At 55.7% G+C, this 17,026-nt stretch overlaps 3 protein-coding genes across 3 annotated transcripts; all 3 read left to right on the forward strand.

The window, feature by feature from the left end:
• The first annotated feature begins 1,129 nt into the window (after positions 1-1,129).
• Positions 1,130-8,320, forward strand: SMARCD1 (SWI/SNF related, matrix associated, actin dependent regulator of chromatin, subfamily d, member 1). Its single transcript, XM_030510722.1, has 13 exons — positions 1,130-1,320; positions 1,447-1,634; positions 2,552-2,594; positions 2,691-2,813; positions 3,104-3,226; positions 3,690-3,806; positions 4,130-4,231; positions 4,312-4,473; positions 4,571-4,668; positions 5,537-5,672; positions 5,903-6,025; positions 6,268-6,369; positions 6,609-8,320. The coding sequence occupies exons 1-13, from the start codon at positions 1,153-1,155 to the stop codon at positions 6,660-6,662; spliced, it is 1,539 nt and encodes a 512-aa protein (XP_030366582.1). The 5' UTR covers positions 1,130-1,152; the 3' UTR covers positions 6,663-8,320.
• Positions 8,321-9,182: 862 nt separating this feature from the next.
• On the forward strand, positions 9,183-14,205 carry GPD1 (glycerol-3-phosphate dehydrogenase 1). The gene is made up of 8 exons (XM_030510725.1): positions 9,183-9,223; positions 9,322-9,499; positions 10,026-10,166; positions 10,494-10,632; positions 11,551-11,663; positions 11,972-12,205; positions 12,377-12,483; positions 12,741-14,205. The coding sequence occupies exons 1-8, from the start codon at positions 9,183-9,185 to the stop codon at positions 12,835-12,837; spliced, it is 1,050 nt and encodes a 349-aa protein (XP_030366585.1). The 3' UTR covers positions 12,838-14,205.
• A 2,118-nt stretch (positions 14,206-16,323) lies between these two features.
• On the forward strand, positions 16,324-16,836 carry LOC115618794 (cytochrome c oxidase assembly protein COX14 homolog). The gene is made up of 2 exons (XM_030510714.1): positions 16,324-16,433; positions 16,521-16,836. The coding sequence occupies exon 2, from the start codon at positions 16,529-16,531 to the stop codon at positions 16,685-16,687; it is 159 nt and encodes a 52-aa protein (XP_030366574.1). The 5' UTR covers positions 16,324-16,433; positions 16,521-16,528; the 3' UTR covers positions 16,688-16,836.
• Positions 16,837-17,026: the final 190 nt, after the last annotated feature.

Raw genomic sequence — 17,026 nt, forward strand, 5'->3', positions numbered from 1 at the left:
CTCTCTGAGCAAACACAAGGGTAAGTGCTCCGGGGAATAGGGAACTTAATGCTAATACTTGCAGAAAGTGGCCTTTAATTCTAACAGCACGCTTGCTGTAGCAAACCCAGTCGCTGTCAAGGGAGAGAGGAATCCTTTTCCTGGGTGCTCAGCCTAAACCTGAACAAACTGACTCCACTCAGCCCATTTATGCCCCCATAAGGTTACTTCTTAAGATGTTAAGGACATGGTGAGAGGTGTTGCTGCCACATGTGCACGTTGGAGCTCTCCATCCCTGGGGCACGCAAAGCCACCTTCCTCCAAACACATCCCAGAGCAAGGGAGGCTTCAGGACCAGCACCTCCTGCAATAGGCACGTATTTATAGCAGTGAGTGCTGCAGTTATGGCCTGGCAAGCGTGGGACTGACACCTCAACCCTCCTCAGCTCCAAGGCAGCTCTGACTGTAACAGCTCCCATGCAGTAATTCCTATGGCGGCAGTGGAAATCAGCCAGGCTAAATTAGGACAGGAGAGATCAAAACGAGTGCGGTGTCAGCTGAGGGAGGTGGATGAGCCCCTGAGAACACGTGAAGGCAGCTCAATGGCTGCCAGCCTGAGGATTCAAGGAGCTGCACCTTCTGTTTTGCATGGAGATGGGAGCCCCTGGCACAGTCACTGCATCTCCCACCCCGCTCCTAACTCCCACAGGACTCTCTGCTCCCACATTGCCTTTGCATCCCCCATAGGCTCCCCATGAGCATTGCCCCCAGGACCCTGCACCCCAAGAACAACCACCACGAACCCTGCACCCCAATCCCCCAGGACCCTGCACCCCGAGAACAACCACCACGGACCCTGCACCCCGGTCCCCCAGGACCCTGCACTCCAAGAACAACCACCACAGACCCTGCACCCCGGTCCCCCAGGACCCTGCACCCCAAGAACAGCCACCACGGACCCTGCACCCCGGTCCCCCAGGACCCTGCACCTCAATAACAGCCACCACGGACCCTGCACCCTGACCCCCCAGGACCCTGCACCCCCGCCTCTTAGCGCGGCCTCCAGCCAGCAGAGGGCGTCAGTTGCGGGAGGCGCCTCTCTAGCGCGGCACCCACGCGTGCTCTCTATGGCCAACGTCCGGTTCCGGCCCGCTCCCCTTTGTGCTGGAGAAGATGGCGGCGCGGGCGGGCTTCCAGTCGGTGACTCCCAGCGGCGGCGGCGGTGGGGCCGCTGCCGGAGCCGGCGCGCTGGGACCGGGCACACCGGGCGGGCCGGTGCGCATGGGCCCGGCTCCGGGACAGGGCCTGTACCGTTCGCCGCTGCCGGGAGCCGCCTACCCGGTGAGGCGGGGGAGGGGCCGGCGGGGACGCGCGGACCGGCGCTGCGCGGGGCGGGGCGGGCGGGAGCGGAGGCGCCGGGGCCGGTCCCTCTCGGTGGGCACTGGAGCGGTTTTCTTCTCTCCGCAGCGCCCCGGAATGTTACCGGGCAGCCGGCTGGCGCCACAGGGCCCCTCCATGGGGCCGCCCGGGTACGGCGGGAGCCCGGCGGTGCGGCCCGGGATGGCGCAGGCCAGCCTGGACCAGGCCCGCAAGAGGCCCGCGCCGCAGCAGCTCCAGCAGGTGCAGCCGCAGGCCGTGCCCAACCGCAACCACAAGTAAGGGCCGGCATCCCCGGGCGTCCCGGCGCATCCCTGGGCAGCGGGGGCATCCCCGGGCGTCCCGGCGCATCCCTGGGCAACGGGGGCATCCCGGGGCAGCGGGTGCATCCCCGGGCAGCGGGAGTATCCTGGCACATCCCGGGGCATTCCGGTGCATCGCCGAGCAGCGGGGGTATCTGGCATCCATAAACAGGGACACAGACGTGTTGCCTCTCTCCCCAAAGCCCCCAGGGGACAGGCTGGGTTTGGGGGTGCAGACAGACACCCCCAGAATCGCAAAGCAGGGACTGAGCCGGGCATGGGGCAGTGGGAAGCATCAGTCACTGGCATGGTGTGACCAGCACAAAGCTGCTCTGTTGGGTTGCATCTGGGTGTTCCAACTTCGTGCTGCACTCCCATGGCTGGTTCTTGAGGGCTGAAAGGACATCAGCTCCCTTGTGAGCTCCTCTGGGAGTGGGGGGCTTCCAGCATGAAGGAATAATGTGCAGCCACGAGACAGGAGCGGGTTTATGTGACGTTTATAACAGTATAACGTGGTGCCTCAGTGACACTGGTGATTCGTGCCTTGATTGCAAATGCATCTCCTAGAAAAGTCAATGTGAAGTGGGTTGAGGTCAGAGTCACTTGGTTGAGGCGTTCTGTCAGTGCTCCTTGAACCCTGCTCTCAGCTCTCATGTGGGGTGTGAATCAGTCACAGGGCTCTGCAGGGGAATCAAAAGCCTCATGTGTAATGAGGAGTGTCCCCGAAAATGAGATCCTGAGGCCGGGACTGGCATCCAGACGAGAGCACTGCTAATGCCACAGTGGCAACCAGAGAAGGAGCCGTTGTGTGGCTCCCTTTGTGAATGCTCCAGTTAACCTGCAGAAAGTGGTCGCTGTTTTAATGCCTCTGTGTGCATCTTCTTCCTTAACAGTGCTAAAAAGAAGAAGATGGCTGATAAAATTCTACCTCAGAGGGTGAGTGGCACGTGTGGATGCAGCCTGGGGTGGTGTGGAGTTGGCTGGAGAGGGACAGGGGCGCTGACAGTGATTTGCATTCTTGGTTGGCTGTAGATTCGTGAACTTGTACCCGAGTCTCAGGCCTACATGGACCTTCTGGCCTTTGAAAGGAAATTGGACCAGACCATCATGAGGAAGCGCTTGGATATCCAGGAGGCTTTGAAGAGACCCATTAAGGTAGGGGAGGGCTGTGTTTGTGGCTATCTGAAGCAAGGTTTGGAGGCTCTTCCTTTCAGTTAAGACAGCAGGAGGGCTCTGGAGCTGTCATGTCTCTGTAAGCATGGAGTATCAGGAATCGTAATGCTCCAGACATAGCAATGGAACCAGAAATGCCTCTTCCCTTGTTGTCTGCCCCAGGAGAGGGGGAATATGAGGCAGCTAAACCCATCAAGCTTCGTTTTAGCAGAACATAAGCAAGATAACCCTCTATTTGAGAATTAACACTGTGCCAATGCTTTTCCTCGTAGCAAAAACGAAAGCTGCGTATTTTTATCTCCAATACCTTCAATCCAGCCAAGTCAGACGCAGAGGATGGTGAAGGAACAGTCGCCTCCTGGGAGCTCCGGGTGGAAGGACGGCTGCTGGAAGATGTAAGTGTGAAATACCCAACTGTGTGGTTCTGGAATTGGCAATGAAAGCAGTTTCTTGGTGTCTGAGAGCAGAGCTAGGGGCTTGATATCCTCCTTCATCTCTGTTTTCCAAGGAGTCTGATGGTGACGAGACCGAGAGCCCAACTTGGAGACCGATGGGTCCAAGGACATGAGTTATACAAAGTTCTTATAGCTCTAAGAATTACTGGTGAGAGCAGATCAGTGGCACTGGTGTACCCTGGCTCTGAGAATGGGGGCATTGTATGTAATTGCTGAGTGATTTAATTCCTGCAAGCTCATCTTTAACTCCAGTCTTTCACTTTCTGACTTGGAACTTGATTTTCAAGCACATGTTGGTGAATTTAGGTGTTCAGAACTTAAAGGAACGCTGTCATGCACGGTGGCTTTGCTTGAGTGCTGAGACTTGCTGTCCTAATGCTTTTCCTTCCTGTGTTGCTTGCAGTCTGCTTTGTCCAAATATGATGCCACCAAGCAGAAAAGAAAGTTCTCATCCTTCTTTAAATCTCTGGTCATTGAACTTGATAAAGACCTGTATGGCCCTGACAATCACCTAGTAGAGGTGAGCTTCTTTTTGCTATGTTACCTCTAAAAATGGGTTGGTGTTTCAGCAGACAGGGTTTGTATAACTCTTGTAACTCAAGAGGTGGGGACACTTCAGGCTTGAACAAGTGGCTGGGAGCCAGGAGCTCTTAAATTCTCATCTTAGCTTTTCCTCTGACTCGCTGGGGTCTGAACAAATGTGTTAACTCTTGTTTCAAGCTGTAAGTGGGAATGGTGAACTTTAGGTGGGTGGGATGTACTGGCAAGCTTGTTGGGTGTCAAGCAGCAGGAGCAAAGGGAACCAAGTGTGGGAGTGCTTCTCAATGCCCCCTCCTGTTGCAGTGGCACAGGACTGCTACAACTCAGGAGACAGATGGCTTTCAGGTGAAGAGGCCAGGAGATGTAAATGTGCGCTGTACCGTCCTCCTGATGCTGGATTACCAGGTAAGGTCCTGGGAGTAACAGTGCTGGGCACAGCCAGCTCTGTCTGGGGCCATCTCACCTTGCTGTGCTTTGTGTTTCAGCCTCCCCAGTTCAAACTGGATCCCCGCTTGGCTCGTCTCTTGGGGATTCACACCCAGACCCGGCCAGTGATCATCCAGGCATTGTGGCAGTATATCAAGACCCACAAGCTCCAGGACCCTCACGAGAGGGAATATGTCATCTGTGACAAATACCTCCAGCAGGTAACTGGGGCTGGAACAAGCTTTGCTTTGTCAGCAGCCAGTGATCGCTGGCACTGAGGCCCCATCCCCTTCCCTTAACCCTGTGTTTCTGTCCCAGATATTTGAATCCCAGCGGATGAAGTTCTCTGAAATCCCACAAAGGCTTCACGCGTTGCTTATGCCCCCAGAGCCGATCATCATCAATCATGTGATCAGGTGAGATCACTGCTCTGCTTGACCTCATATTTCTGTTCATATTCCTAGAATCATGGAATGGTTTGGATTGGAAAGGATGTTAAGATCGTCCAGCTCCAACCCGCTGCCATGGGCAGGGACACCTTCCACTAGAGCAGGTTGCTCCAAGCCCCTGTGTCCAACCTGGCCTTGAACACTGCCAGGGATGGGGCAGCCACAGCTTCTCTGGGCACCCTGTGCCAGCGCTCAGCACCCTCACAGGGAAGAACTTCTTCCTTATATCCATCTTGAACTTCCCCTGTTTCAGTTTAAACCCATCACCCCTTGTTCTATCGCTCCAGCCCCTGATGAAGAGTCCCTCTGCAGCATCCTTGTAGCCCCCTTCAGATATTTGAAGGCTGCTCTGAGGTCTCCACGCAGCTTCTCCTCTCCAGGCTGAACAGCCCCAACTTTCTCAGCCTGTCTTCCTTTCTTTCTTTATATTTCTAGAAGGAGGAGTGGAGGGGATGGATGGAGCTGGCACAGGAAGGCGATGTGCTATGTTCTGGTTTTCAGCAGCAGTTCCCTTGTTGCCTGTCATTGTTTCTTTGTACAAGAACAGCCGCCTCTTTCACTTACCACGTCCCTCTGTTCCACAAGGCACTCCCACGTTCATGCTGTCCTTTGCATTCCACTTCTGTAGATAGAAATCTGCTTGGAGCAATCCCTTGGTCCTTGTGCTGCAAAGACATCAGTGGAGCTTTGCTGCTTGGTGTTAACTTCAGCTCTCACACTAACGTGGCTTGTCCCTGCCTGCAGTCCATATGCTGCATCATCCTACAGGAGCTACAGTTTGGTGCTTTATTGAGCTACTCACTTATTTTAGCTTCTTTCTTGTGGCTGCCCCTAGTGTTGACCCAAACGACCAGAAGAAAACAGCTTGCTATGACATTGATGTGGAGGTGGATGATACCTTGAAAACTCAGATGAATTCCTTTCTGCTATCCACAGCCAGTCAACAGGAAATTGCTGCTCTGGATAACAAGGTAGGGAGAGCTCCTGCAGGTCTGCCCTCCTCCTTGCTGGGTGGGAATGTGTCTCTGGAGCAGGCGAGCCCTGAACAGGACAGGAGTGCAGGGAGCTGAAAAACCCTGTTGGATAGGTGTACGTCAACCAGGGAGTATAAGAATTTGCCTTTATGTGCTGCCACCTCTTGATGTTTCAGTCTGACTTTTTCCCCTATTCAGCAGTTTAGTTCTGTGCTTATCTCCTTCAGATCCATGAAACAATAGAGACAATTAACCAGCTGAAGACCCAGCGGGAGTTCATGCTGAGCTTTGCCCGAGATCCTCAGGGCTTCATCAACGACTGGCTCCAGTCCCAGTGCCGGGATTTAAAGGTAAAAGCTTTGACTTGTGTGGAAGGTGGATCCAGTCACACGCTTCCCTCATTATAACCAGCTCCCACTGAGAGAGAGAGGCAATTTCCTGCACAGAAAGCAACACTAGAATTGGAGTCAAGTGGAAGAACCTGACCTGACTCTTCTGAAATGCCTTTGAGGAAATGGGAGGGCTGTGGGTTTGCTCAGCACAGTTAGAGCTTTTGCACTCCTTGAACTGTTTCGTCCTTTGTGCTCTCCAGACAATGACTGATGTTGTTGGGAATCCAGAAGAGGAGCGTAGAGCTGAGTTCTACTTCCAGCCGTGGGCTCAGGAAGCTGTGTGCAGATACTTCTACTCCAAGGTGAGTGTCCCCAAGCAGGGGTCCTCCTCTATACCCAGTGGCTCTGAGTACCTGTGACAATTTGGGGGCAGACGCTGCTGGTGGAGAGTGGCAGTGTTAAGTTCCACTTGTAGACACTGCTGATGCATCTTGCTCCCGGTTTGAGCTCACCCAGTGGCCAGCTGGGTCCTGTGTTACTGGGATGCTGTGGTGCTGCACCATCCATGTGTGTTAATGCTCTGCTCTGGCTTCTCTTGCAGGTGCAGCAGAGACGGCAGGAATTGGAGCAGGCCCTGGGAATCCGTAACACATAGATGCTCTGCTGCTCCCCACCAGAAGGCATCACAGCTCTTTGTGGAGCCAGAGCTGCAGAGTACGCTGTTAAAGCTCACATAATCCCACTCCGGCAGCGAGGCCGCCTCATTATTCATCCTGGCATTGTCCCTGTTGGGGCAGCTCCAGGACACCTGCAGTCTGCTGGGCTGTGGCAAGCAGACAGGCTCCAGTGAACACACATTTCTACCTGGTTTTCTTCCTGACTGTTGCCTTGCCGGTCCCAAGGCTTCCGAGAGCCTCCCCTTGACTCTGCACTGCCTGTAGTGTGTCCCCATAGCCAGTGCAACTGCTGACTTGGAGCCTTTCTCAAGTTCAGAAACCACAACCTGTTCTTCCTCCAACTAGCATCTAGTTGTGGCACACGAGACCTGGCTCTGGGAAGCCTGGAGCTGCTGTAAAGGTGGAGTTCTGTGGCTAGTCTCTTCCCTGCCTTGTGTTATACCAGGAGATGTAGTGGGCAGGATGCCATGAGCTGACATACCTCCCTGCCCTCACTCCCTCGTGTGGAGGGTGCTGCTGCACTGGGCTGCCTCATAGGTCACTCCTCCTTGAGGAAGTTACTGGACTGTGTGGAGAATCGCTTCTTCTCCTGCCTCTTTTTCCCTGCTCTGTTCTGTTTGTGTTCTTTGACAGACTGTCCTAGGCTGGGATCACAGGGCAGAGGAGGCGTTGGCTTACTGCAGGGATGTGGAAGCACTGGAGTGGTGAGACTTCTCTGCACTTCAAAAGACCTCCACTTGCTGTTGCATCAAACCATCTGGCTGCTTGTTCTCCCTGTAGCAGGGAGAGGGGATGCAGCAATTGCCTGGTGGAATTGTGCAGGGACACAGTGTTGTAGGCTCATTCCTTTGGGACAGTTATCCTGTGTCACTTGCTGTGGGGACCAGAGGCTTATTCATGTGGATCTGAGGGTGGAACAGGACAGTCCTTGGGAATGGATGTATCTTCAAGCATATATGAGTTAGCAGGTGTGTTTCCATGCTGAAGCTCCAGTGGGTTTTAGTCAAGTTGTAGCTTGTGGGGCTGCCGTAAGGCCCAGCATGGTTTCAGGAATGTACAAGTAGATTTTTCTCTACTCTGGGGAGTAGCAGCCCAGATGCCTCTTCATGGAATGAATTACTAGTGGACTAGTGGTCAGGTGTAAGAGAATGGCTTCTCTTGACCTGGATCTTGGTATTTCTGCTCGGGACTGTAATGCAAATGGACTTGAAAGTTGGTTGGATTCTCTTGGAATAGCTGCAAAGTCACATTACTGATGACCCCCCCCCCATCCCCGCACCCATCTTTGGTGTGGTTGGGAAGGTTGCTATGAATTTGGGTGGCCCTACTCCTTGTGTCTGTGTTATACATGTCTGTGAGTAATAGACTCTCGACTTCCCTTCTCCTCTGCCCCCTTAGGAAATGGCTCCTCTGTGGTACTGGGGTGAAGGTCTTGGTGCTGATGAAGCAGCCCACTGACTCCTCAGGGGAATCACACATGAAGGATGCTGAGTCCTGCGTAGGCAAACGTAGCTGTTGCAGAGTAACTGCTTTTCTTAACTGACTATTATGGGGTTTTTTTCCATGGACCAAATTTTTTTTGTACTGTATCCTTGTAGACGTCACCCAGTTTTAATAAAAGCCTCCTGTGAAGGAAGCTGTCCTCCTCCTTCTGCGCTGCCAGCACCCTTCCTCTCAGCTTGGGGGATGACGCTTCATTTGCTTGCCTGGGAAGGGACAGGATTATCTCCACTTTTCTTTCACAAAGCCAGCTGGGTTAAGAGACTGGAGCGAAAAGGTTCTTCATATTTTGGCCTTTTATAGAGCGCCTTTGGTGTAGGGATCTCTTGGCTTGCAGAGTCTCTTGAGCCTTTGCAAAGTGCTTTGGTGGTAAACAAGCAAAATAACTTCAGCAAAACTGGAAATGCAGTGACCAACCTGCTGATAAAATCCACTCAGCTGTTTTCGCCCTCTGCTGCCTTGCAGAACGTGGCACCCTGCCTCGTTCATGAACGTAGCAATGTAATAATGCTTTAAGGAAAACCTCTAAGCCCTTGTTGCAGCATCAAGAGATCCTCTAGAGAAGAACGGGCAGTTTGCCTCAGGTCAGGCAGTTGGTGCTGCTGCTTCAGGCAGTGAGATGAGGGCAGGAGCTGTGGCCTGAGTGTGCAACCAGGTGGTTTGTCCTTACTTTGGGGGGGAAATGGCACTTAGGAAGAGGGGGAGAATAAAATACTTTATTACAGGAAAGGGGAGAGATTTGGAAGTCCCCACTCCCAGTTCAGCACAGATTTGGGATCAGCCATTTCCCCTTTGCTCCAGGGAAGCAATTCATACCTGTGGTGCAGCCTCGCATTACCGGGGACTGGCCGGGCTGCCCCGGGGCTCGGCCACCCGGTTCCCCTGGGGCGAGGCGGGGCTGGAGGCGGGACGGGGCTGTCCCTGCTCCCGCTGCCCCGGGCGGCCTTGAAATAGCAGCGGCGGGCTCTGTGCTGCGCAGTGCCTCGACTCCCGGCACCATGGGCGGCAAGAGAGTCTGCATCGTGGGCTCTGGCAACTGGTGAGCACCTGCTCCCGGGCACCGATACCCCCCCGAGGTGTCCCTCGGTACGAGCTGTCCCCGTGCCCACTGCCTGCGGCTCTGCTCTGCCCGTGCAGGGGCTCGGCCATCGCCAAGATCGCTGGCAGCAACGCGGCGCGGCTGAGCACCTTCGAGAACCAGGTGAACATGTGGGTGCTGCAGGAGGAGGTGGGTGGCCGGCGGCTCACAGACATCATCAACACAGAGCACGAGAACGTCAAGTACCTGCCAGGGCACAAGCTGCCCCCCAACGTGGTGAGTGTGGCCCGGCGGTGGTCTCCCCACTGAGCGCAAGGGCCGGTGCTGGCAGCCAGGCTGTGGTGAGAGGTAATAAACAGCCCCGCTGGAGCCCTGGGCACTGTGCTGTGAAGGCAGGGAATGCAGCGGGCTGCAGAGACTCAGTTACACGCTCCCAGTGACCTTGATCTGTGCTTGGACGAGCTGCAGCCCTGGCTGCTACCGCTGCCCACCTTTGCCCCTGCTCTGGTATCCTACAGCCTGGGCTTGAGGCCATGTTGCTGGCTGTGCTCTGGGCCCATGGGGCCTCCTGCCCCATGGCAGGACGCTCGGCCCCTCAGCACTCCTGTGGGACCAGCTCTGCTCCTGCCCCTCTGCTCTGCCAGCCCTGGGAGGGGACGGCGGGGCAGTGACTTGTGCCCTTCCTTCCCTTACAGGGAAGCCCCCAGTAGTTACTCTCAAGCCTCTGCTCCCCTTGGATTCAGGACACACTCACCGCACAGCTACAGGCACAAGTCCTTCACAACAGTCCTACTCTCTTCAGGTAGCAGAGCCAGACCTGCTGAAAGCCTGCGCTGGGGCTGACATCCTCCTCTTTGTGGTGCCCCACCAGTTTATTGGCAAAGTCTGTGATCAGCTCAAGGGCCATTTGAAGAAAGATGCTGTTGGGATGTCACTCATCAAGGTGTGAGCAGGGGGAGCCCAGGCAGGTCACTGGGGTGCTGGGCTAAAGGGGTTTAACTGGGAGCAGCCTGGCTCGGAGGAGCTGAAAAGGAATCCTGGGATTTTGGAGGAGAAACTGGGCTCTGGGGTTATGGGGGGATGTGGTAGGTGGGGATTTGGAGGTGTATTGGTGGAGAAGGGTGAGGGCATGTGGGGGATCTCAAGCACTGTGAGGAATGGGGTGCAGCTGAGCACTGGGGGGGCTGTGGGGATGAGAGCAAGAGCATTGGAGCACGGGGAATGGCGGGCTGGGGGCAGGTCCTCATCTCTGCCCCTGGTCGTCTCCCAGGGGGTGGATGAAGGACCAGATGGGCTGAGGCTGATCTCAGACATCATCTGTGAGAAACTGGGAATAGAGATGAGCGTCCTCATGGGGGCCAATATTGCAAATGAAGTGGCAGAAGAGAAGTTCTGTGAAACAACCATCGGTAAGGAGCCAAGAACCCCCCTCAGCAGCAGCTCTCACTCCTGAGGAGTGGGAAGAGGCAAAGGGCTGAGCGTGGTGCAGCTCAAACTGCTGCTGCCTCGGGTGAGCTGACCCCAGTGGAGGCAGCGACACTCCATAGGAGCCGGATGAGCTCATTCACAGGGTTTACAATGTGATTGCTCGCTTCATTAAAACCAGAGTTGTGTGTCTAAAAGTTCCTGCCAGCACAGACTAAGCATCAGGCAGTCTGCCTGGCACAAACCAAAGGGGTGGACACTAAGAGGACCTTTAGAAATAGAGTTCCTACCTTTATTTCCTTAAGCTTCAAGGGACGCTCACCGGGATCCCGTGCTGTTGCCAGGCAGGGCTGCTTGAAAGCTCATCTGGTGGCTGTTCCTAACATCCTCCACACTGTTTGTGAATCAGGCACAGCAGCCAAAACCAACAGACCAGTTTGCTGCTGGATTAGATGTTCCAGGGCTCAAAGTGTCTGTATTTTAAACAAAAGCAAACATGCTGTGCAGGAGGGTGCAGAGACTGGAGTGGTATAAACACAGCATGTTACCACTGCGAGCACAGAGATGCTCTTGCACTGCAGGAACAGGGAGAACAGCAATCTCCAAACCCAAATTTGTAGCCTTTGAAGACGCCTTTCATTTAGTGGACATGTCGTTTCTTGACACAGCAGTAGGGACTGACCCTGTGTTCTGGGAGTTCCAAGGCTGAACCTTGCTTATCTGCCCCACAATGTAGACCTGCAAATGTTTAGCAATGCCCATAAGTTGGGCAATAGGTTCCTCTCGCTGCACTACCTGCAAGGGCTTTTGCTGCAGGAACACCCCACTGAGCAGGAGAGCAGCACAGTCCTACCTTAGGGCCTCCCCCCATCATCTTCCTCCTTCCCCCGTTGTCTCATCAGGCTGCAAGAACCTGCAGCATGGGCAGATGCTGAAGGAGCTGATGCAGACACCGAATTTCCGGGTGACAGTGGTGCAGGAAGCTGACACTGTGGAGATCTGTGGGGCTCTCAAGGTGGGTGAGCTGCTCACTGGGCTTTGCAGGGCTTGGTTAGCAGAGCCTGTGACTCCGTATGGCCCTGCAGGGAGCTCTGGGGAGGAGGCTGACAGCGGAATGAACCCCTCTGGGCACTGCACTGTGGCTCACTGAGACCTTTGGGTCAAAAGCCAGACTTTGGATGTGTCCTGTTCAGCTGCTTAGAGGGATGATGATCACTGGATCATCAGGAGCCTGTGCTTGGGATCACACTGGCAGCTCATGGACACAGCAAAGCCCTGAGCTCCACTGGGAACAGATCCTTCCACAATGCTGCTGTTTTCCAGAACGTTGTGGCTGTAGGAGCAGGTTTCTGTGATGGGCTCGGCTATGGAGACAACACAAAGGCTGCCGTGATCCGTCTGGGACTCATGGAGATGATTGGCTTTGCCAAACTCTTCTGTAAGGGCCCTGTCACCTCCTCCACGTTCCTGCAGAGCTGTGGGGTTGCTGATCTCATCACTACCTGCTATGGTGGCCGCAACCGAAAGGTGGCCGAGGCTTTTGCCAAGACTGGGAAGGTAAGAGGAGCAACACTGGTGCCTGCATCCCCCTGCTGAGGTAAACCCAGTTAGCACTGTGACACATCTGCCTTCACTCACCCAGTGCCACAGCCTGGCTCCAGGGAAGGGACGTGGGGTGGCAGATGGGGTTGCAGGGTCCAGTTCCCTCAACTTGTTGGGTTGTTTCAGTCTCTTGAGCAGCTGGAGGAGGAGATGTTGAATGGGCAGAAGTTGCAGGGTCCCCAGACGTCTGCCGAGCTCCATCGCATCCTGAAAAGCAAGAATGCAGTGGAGAAGTGAGTGCTGCCATCTCCCTTGTCTGCTCTTTCGTGGGGGCAGAAGGGGAACCCCACCCTTAGTGTCCCTGCTCTTCAGGTCAATCTCTAGACAGCTCAAATCAAACCAGCTGGCCAGGAGTGGCCCGTTGGATGAGGCAGGATGACACTGTCCTACCTGCTCCTGCCCAGTGGTCCTGCATGTCACCACAGGAGGTGCTGTGACTCTGCCAGCTGTGGTGACAGGGCAAGGGGTGACTTTGTTCATCTGCCCACAGGTTCCCCCTCTTCACAGCTGTGTATGAGATCTGCTACAAGGGCAAACCTGTTACTGATGTCATCAAGTGCCTCCAGAACCACCCCGAGCACATGTAAGGGGGCTCTGCCTGCAAGACCACTGATCCTGCCGAGATGAGCGGAGAGCTACAGCTTTGTAAGGAGTCCAGGTCTCCTGGGAGCCTTTGTAAGGTGCTGGAAGGGCAGAGGGTCCCTTTATCAGCCCTGGACAGTGCCAGCCTGATCCTGGCATCTGCACAGAGGTACCTGTTGATCTCACTTTCTCTTCGAAGGGCTCATTTAGCTTCTGCTGCTGTCTAGGCTCTGCCCTGAGTGGGGCTGAGCATCTTCCTCCTTCCACTTTCTCTTGCCATGATGGATTCAGTTCCTAGAGGGACTCTGCCAGGTCATCTTGAGGGGGCACTGCCTGGGAGGACAAGCTTTGCTATTAGCCCCATGGAGCCACTCTGCATGACACCAGCCCTTTCTTGCTCACTGCTCTTGCTTTTGGCTTAACTGTCTCGTGCAGAGGACACAGTTCCCTGCCAGGCTCCACCAGGCTGAATGAAGCTCCTCAGGACTTCCAAGGAGCTGAGAATCACTCTTCTTTCTAAGCAGCACAGCACAGGTAACAGCATTCTTTGCCACGTTGCCATGTGCTGCTGCCCCAGCCACCCCCAGCTGCTCTGGCCAATGCTTTGTGTGTGAGGGCACTTGTTTATTTAGGCTTTTGGCTCTTGCAATCAAACCTCCCCTGTTGTCACAGATTTGCCTGTGCTGATTCCACGCCCATCCCTGGGCAGCCTTTCTCCCTCACACTGGTTTGTCCTCCCTCTTGGCTTTGGCAATGCAGGGACCAACTGCCCCAAAGTCTTTGGGAGCAGCTGTAACAAGTGTGCCAAGTGTAACCCTTGGCTGTGTACCTGACAGAGCAGTTGGGTCATGTTGCCTTTAGATGGATGATCCACAGCAGCTTTTTGCCTTCTTTCTGGCTTGCCCCAGTCTGTGCCTTAGCCCAGTCTTTGCTTCTACCTGTGGCTTTCTAGGAGCTGAGAAAGCAGGTTCCACACTTCCTTTCCCTGCTGCCCCTCTTGTGAGGGTGCTGGAAACTGCCCACTGACACAAGGGGCAGCAATGGACATGTGATCCACAAAGAGGTACGAGGAGACCTCCCAACATCCCAGGAGAGGACAGAGGTCTCATGCCTCATGCCGTGCCTTTCACGCTTGCCCCTTGTCCAGCTGGGTGCCACGTGCTTCCTGGTCCTCTGAAGCTGCTCCTGTTGGCTCAGGCCAGCGTGGCCGGTTCAGCGATCCCTGTCTGGGCTGGCAGGCTGGAGCTGCCCCAGGGCTCACTGTCCACCCCTGGTCCGGCTCCTAGAGCTGCTGGCTCTCTGACTGGCCCTGTAGCATAGGAATGTTTAAAGCAATAATAAACTTGGAGAGGAGATGGGAGACACGCTCTTTGCTCTGTCGCTCTGGTGCATCATTGTCTTTGGGTTGGTGCCTGCTGGACTTGCTGAGAGTGCAGAGAAGGGCACTGTTCATTCCCTCCTGGCTCTGCACCCTCGTGTGCTGTCCCAGAAACAGCAAGAATGCCCCTGCAGGTCCTTGTTCAGTCACAACATCACGCAGTGTCCCACTTGCTTTTTCTCAGCAGTGTTAAAGTTTGGCTGTAGGAGTGAAGAGGGTTGAGGTTGCAATGGTAGAACTGGATACAGAGTCCTAACTCTTCTACCTGGGGCTTGCAGGAGCTGGGCCAGGACCCCGCTGTGCCCCATGTACCCCAGGCCACCCCTCCTCTGATGTCTTGGCTTCTTGGAACATGCCGTGTTGCTTTCTTCATCTCTTCCCAACTGCTTTTCCCAGACTTGCCCTGTCCTGTCTTTCTTTGAAATGCATCTCATACTGAGTGACCTTTCCAAGACTGTTAGCCCTCTGCTCAGCCTCTTGCTAGGGGAATTTAATCTGCTGGCATTGCAGTCATTTTTGTGCCTTTTATTAGACACGCTTTCTCACTGGGTACCCTACGACCTTTAAATAAAACTGAGCTATCCTACAGAAAGTAGCCAGCATCAGCTTCCTCTCACAAGGAACTTTATTGAGGTTGGAGGGAGGATAAAGGAAGTCCAGCATGTTCCTGCAGGGCTGGCACAACTTCTACTTCCCTTTGCCTTCAAGCGCTTCAGGAATCCCAGCTCAAGTGTTTGGATGTGAGGCTTATATAGGAGACAGGCTCTGAGCTCTCTTCCTTCAATATGTTGCAGTCTCTCACCTTGGCTTGGTAAAGTCTTGCCAGCACCTTCCTGGAGCTGCAGCAGGTCTGGAACTGCGTTTGGGACTTGCATTTAGGTGTTAGCTCCTTTGCCATGGAAGTGCTTTGTGCATCCTCCTCCTGTGGGTTTCTTTAGCACTATGTGCTGCCGGCAGTGCCCGAGCCGCTGCAGCCCCTCGCTGCGTTTGAAGGTCCCACGTCTCACCTGGGGGGTGACCGGTGCACAAGTCTCTTGCTGTTAGCCACCCCCTGCCTTTCACTAGGGCTGGAGTTCAGGAGCTATAAAAAGTCTTCCCTTTGCCATTTGGAGTTATGTTCTGCAGGCTCAGCACATCCAGGCACCGCAGCCTCGGGAGCTGCTGCTGTGCAGCGGCCTGGGGCGAGGATGGGGGAGCGGGGGGAAGCCTGGCTCCTGCAGCCTGGTGCTTGACAGAGCCCCTGGAGCAGCGCAGCGCTGGCACAGCCCTGTTCAACTGCTAGTGCTGGGAGGGGAGCGCGGATCCTGCCAGCAGCTGCTTTGGGAGGAGGTGGCCTCCTAAAGCCTCTTGAAGGAGGCTCTCCAGCTGTGAGCATATGTGGGCACTCAGGAGGGGTGTCTCAGTGCTGGAGGATGCCTCTGGGCGGCTCAATGCTGGAAGGTGCCTGTGGGTGCCTCAATGCTGGAGGGTGCCTGTGGGCGCCTCAATGCTGGAGGGTGCCTGTGGGCGCCTCAATGCTGGAAGGTGCCTGTGGGCGCCTCAATGCTGGAAGGTGCCTGTGGGTGCCTCAATGCTGGAGGGTGCCTGTGGGCGCCTCAATGCTGGAGGGTGCCTGTGGGCGCCTCAATGCTGGAAGGTGCCTGTGGGCGCCTCAATGCTGGAGGGTGCCTGTGGGCGCCTCAATGCTGGAAGGTGCCTGTGGGCGCCTCAATGCTGGAGGGTGCCTGTGGGCGCCTCAATGCTGGAGGATGCCTCTGGGCGCCTCAATGCTAGAAGGTGCCTGTGGGTGCCTCAATGCTGGAGGGTGCGTCTGGGCACCTCAATGCTGGAAGGTGCCTCTGGGTGCTCAGTGCTGGAGTGCGACTCGTGCAGCCTTTGCTCCATCCCGTGTGCCGCTGAGGACAGTCCCCTCAGGGCGGCGGTACCTCACGCAGGGTGACCCGTGGTGTGCCTCACGCAGAAAGGCCAGTACAAGGGTTGCGCTGGGGAGGAATGACCGCGGGGTGCGCGCAGCGGGGCAGCAGTTACCGCCATGACCTGAGGTAAAACAGCGGCGCCACCTCCTCCCGCGAGGGGGAGCTGCAGCTCCCTATGGAGCGCCCCGCCTTCGCGGACTACACATCCCAGCAGGCAGCGCGGCGGGGCCGGCCCCACCTGACAGGCGCGGGCCGGAAGCGCACCACAGCGAGGCCGCGCCGGTGGAACCGGAGCCTGAGGGCGCAGGTACGGGGCTGGGGAGCGGGTAACGGGGCAGCTCCCGGCGGGCGAGGGAGCGCTCGCGGCGGCGCTGACCCTCACCTTGTGTTGCAGGAGCAGCCATGGTGTCCGGCAAGCAGCTGGCTGACTTCGGTTACAAGGCCTTCTCCGGCTCCATGATGCTGCTGACGGTGTACGCCGGGTACTTGTGCAGCGTCCGCGCCTACCGCCTGCTCGAGCGCCGGCGGCAGCGCCAGGCCGCGGCCGGCCCCGAGAGCTGAGGGCGGCCTGGGGCAGCGTTTCCCGGCTGGGGGGGAAGAAGCAGGGAACCCCCCCCTCCTCCCCCGGGGGCCTGCCCGGCTGGCGGTGGGAGGGAGCACTATAAACCCTCCTATAAATATGTATAATAAAATATAACGAAAACAGCCAAGTGCCGTGTGGTGTGTGCCCTAAACGGTGTGGTGACCCCCCAAAATAGTGCTGTATACCCAAAATGGCATGGTGACACCCCAAAATGGTGGTCTGTGCCCAAAACAGAATGGTGACACCCCAAAAGGGCACAGTGTGCCCAAAACAGTGTGGTGACACCCCAAAACGACACAGTTTGTGTCAAAACCGGC

This window comes from Strigops habroptila, chromosome 23 (assembly GCF_004027225.2).
Source record: "Strigops habroptila isolate Jane chromosome 23, bStrHab1.2.pri, whole genome shotgun sequence".
NCBI classification, from domain to species: domain Eukaryota; kingdom Metazoa; phylum Chordata; class Aves; order Psittaciformes; family Psittacidae; genus Strigops; species Strigops habroptila.

Bases quoted from the DNA above. Each gene is read 5' to 3' on its own strand.
- LOC115618794 (XM_030510714.1), top strand. From the start codon at position 16,529: ATGGTGTCCGGCAAGCAGCTGGCTGACTTCGGTTACAAGGCCTTCTCC.
- SMARCD1 (XM_030510722.1), top strand. From the start codon at position 1,153: ATGGCGGCGCGGGCGGGCTTCCAGTCGGTGACTCCCAGCGGCGGCGGC. The intron at 3,807-4,129 runs GTGAGCTTCTTT...CTCCTGTTGCAG, and splicing joins CTGACAATCACCTAGTAGAG to TGGCACAGGACTGCTACAAC. The intron at 6,026-6,267 runs GTAAAAGCTTTG...TGTGCTCTCCAG, and splicing joins CCCAGTGCCGGGATTTAAAG to ACAATGACTGATGTTGTTGG.
- GPD1 (XM_030510725.1), top strand. From the start codon at position 9,183: ATGGGCGGCAAGAGAGTCTGCATCGTGGGCTCTGGCAACTG. The intron at 9,500-10,025 runs GTGAGTGTGGCC...TACTCTCTTCAG, and splicing joins ACAAGCTGCCCCCCAACGTG to GTAGCAGAGCCAGACCTGCT. The intron at 11,664-11,971 runs GTGGGTGAGCTG...GCTGTTTTCCAG, and splicing joins AGATCTGTGGGGCTCTCAAG to AACGTTGTGGCTGTAGGAGC.